A 2,900-nucleotide genomic window follows, 5' to 3' on the forward strand; every position below is an offset into this window, starting at 1 on the left:
CCAATTTCCAGAGCAATATTTGACTGAGGTCAGATAACAAACTTAAAATCTTTAAATGCCACTCTTTACATGATGAATCATTCCTCAACCTAGATCATGGAGAATAAAAAAACTAGAGACCCATCCACTATTGAATCAGATGAATAAAAAGAAATGATCTGAGTAAACCCCAGGAGGTGAAGATAACAGTGGCCAACAGCAAAATGATGCACTGATGACAAAGAATAGGAGACTGGAATGAGCTGATAGATAACTAAGCAAACGAATTTCAGGTATCATTAACAAAGGCAACTAAATCGATATTGTTCAACAAGGTCAAAGGGCCAAAAGCTTGCAGCACGTCATTTCCCCTTCCTAATATCTGCCACCATAGCATAGACATGCGAAGTTACTTGTTTATGTGTAGATAAATGTAATAATACACCATTAATTTCAAATTTGAAAATCTCATGTACGCTGAAGCAGCTTATTTATTGCATTAGGTAGGACAAAGGGGCGTCCAATTATCAGGTGGACAGAAACAGCGAATAGCAATAGCCCGCGCAATCCTAAAAAATCCTCCAATTCTTTTACTAGATGAAGCCACTAGTGCCCTCGATACAGAATCTGAAAAGGTAGTTCAAGCAGCCCTGGAGACAGCTATGCAAGAGCGGACAGTCATATTGATTGCACACAGATTATCCACCATTGTCAATGCAGATATGATTGCTGTTGTAGAAAATGGAATAGTTGCTGAGACAGGAACACACCAAGACTTGCTAACTAACAATAAATTTTACCATAACTTGTTTGAATTGCAGAATATCAGCCAAGAAAGCTATACAAGGTTCCTGCCAAACGAAAGTTACTTATAATTGTGTAATAATGATAGACTGGGAATAACATTTTTAACTGTACACATTGCAGAGTAGAGGATTCAATAGAAGAAGTAGCAAGTATACAGACAGAAATTTCATCTCAGTTCCTGGATCAACCTGATGAACCAAGAGAAGCAAGCAAAACTCCGCAAACAACTCTCGAGAAAGGGGAAATGAAAGAAAGCAATGAAGGATCTATATTCTTAAGAATCTGGTTTGGATTAAAAAAGAGAGAGGTTATAAAGATTGCCATTGGCTCTTCTGCAGCTGCTTTTGCAGGCATCTCTAAACCTTTTTTTGGCTTCTTTATCATAACAATAGGAGTGGCGTACTACAAAAATAATGCAAAGCACATAGTAGGAATGTACTCAATTATTTTTTCGTCAATAGGATTTCTGTCATTGTTCGCGCACACTTTGCAGCATTACTTCTTCGGAGTGGTTGGAGAGAACGCCATGACAAACCTCAGGCGAGCTTTATATGCTGGTATCATTTCTTTCCAATACTAGATCTCGTGTATCTACTCCCATGAGCATGAAAAACTTTCACACCTATCATCTACATTCTTACGGACCAATTTCATCTTGCAGCTATACTAAGAAACGAATTGGCTTGGTTCGAGAAGCCTGAAAACAGTGTGGGATCAATTACATCACGGGTTATCAATGAAACATCCACAGTCAAGACCATTATTTCTGACCGTATGTCTGTCATTGTTCAATGCATCTCCTCCATAGTGATTGCAACCATAGTCAGCATAAAAGTTAACTGGAGAATGGGGTTAGTTGCTTGGGCTGTGATGCCATGCCACTTCATCGGTGGGTTAATTCAAGCAAAGTCAGCAAAAGGATTTTCAAGTGGCAGTAGTGCTGCTTATTCAGAATTGGTTGCCCTTGCTTCTGAATCAACATCCAACATAAAAACAATTGCCTCATTCTGCCAGGAAGATCATGTCATTATGAAGGCAAAGGTTACTCTGAAGAAGCCACTGATGCAAAGCAGGAAACAAAGTGTAAAATACGGGATCATTCAAGGTGTATCCCTTTGCTTATGGAATATTGCTCATGCTGTTGCACTATGGTATACAACTATCCTTGTGGAGAGAGGACAGGCCAGCTTTGAGGATGGAATAAGGTCATACCAGATTTTCTCTCTGACAGTACCATCGATCACAGAACTATGGACACTAATACCTACCGTTTTCTCCGCCATCAGCATATTAACACCGGTGTTCCAAACTCTTGACAGGCAGACTGAGATTGAGCCAGACTCACCAAAGCAATCACCACATAAAAGCATTAAAGGTGAAATTGAATTTCGAAATGTGAATTTTTTTTTCCCCTCAAGACCAGAAGTGAGGGTACTTGACGACTTCAGCTTGAAAATTGAAGCTGGATCAAAGGTGGCTCTAGTTGGACCAAGTGGAGCAGGGAAGTCTAGTGTTTTAGCACTTTTACTCAGATTTTATGATGTGAATGAAGGAGAAGTAGTAATTGATGGGAAGGATATAAAAAGATACAATCTGAGAAAGCTGAGAACACAAATTGGGTTGGTGCAGCAGGAGCCCCTTCTATTCAGTTGCTCAATAAGAGATAATATATGCTATGGGAATGAAGGGGCTTCTGAAGCTGAAATCATACAGGCAGCAATGGATGCAAACATCCACCAAGTGATTAGCAATCTGCCTGGAGGATATGAGACCGCGGTAGGGGAAAAGGGATGCCAACTTTCAGGTGGACAGAAGCAAAGAATAGCAATTGCGAGGGTTCTACTTAAAAAGCCATCCATAATGCTTCTTGATGAAGCTACAAGTGCACTTGACGCTGAGTCTGAAAGAGCTATAATCTATGCTCTGGAATCACTCAAACTAAGAGCAACGCATGTCACAGTTGCGCACAGGATGTCAACAGTAATCAACTCAGACACCATATTTGTTATGGACAAGGGCAAGGTTGTGGAGATGGGTAGCCATGCAGCCCTATTAGCAGCTGATGGAGTTTACTCCCGACTTTCCAGGCTTCAGACTGTCTTAGAGAATTGATA

The 2,900-nt window shown here is 40.3% G+C and overlaps 1 protein-coding gene across 1 annotated transcript in view; it reads left to right on the top strand.

The window, feature by feature from the left end:
• The window catches only part of LOC105160343 (ABC transporter B family member 19-like), a 5,552-nt gene extending 2,652 nt beyond the window's left edge, over positions 1-2,900 (top strand). The window contains exons 7-10 of the mRNA XM_020693209.1: positions 1-28; positions 483-826; positions 907-1,343; positions 1,448-2,900. The exon at positions 1-28 is cut by the window's left edge and continues 256 nt beyond it. Of these exons, the coding sequence (XP_020548868.1) occupies positions 1-28; positions 483-826; positions 907-1,343; positions 1,448-2,898 (2,260 nt within the window). The 3' untranslated portion in view covers positions 2,899-2,900. The remainder of the gene's footprint in view (positions 29-482; positions 827-906; positions 1,344-1,447) is intronic.

This window comes from Sesamum indicum, linkage group LG4 (genome assembly GCF_000512975.1).
Source record: "Sesamum indicum cultivar Zhongzhi No. 13 linkage group LG4, S_indicum_v1.0, whole genome shotgun sequence".
NCBI lineage: Eukaryota > Viridiplantae > Streptophyta > Magnoliopsida > Lamiales > Pedaliaceae > Sesamum > Sesamum indicum.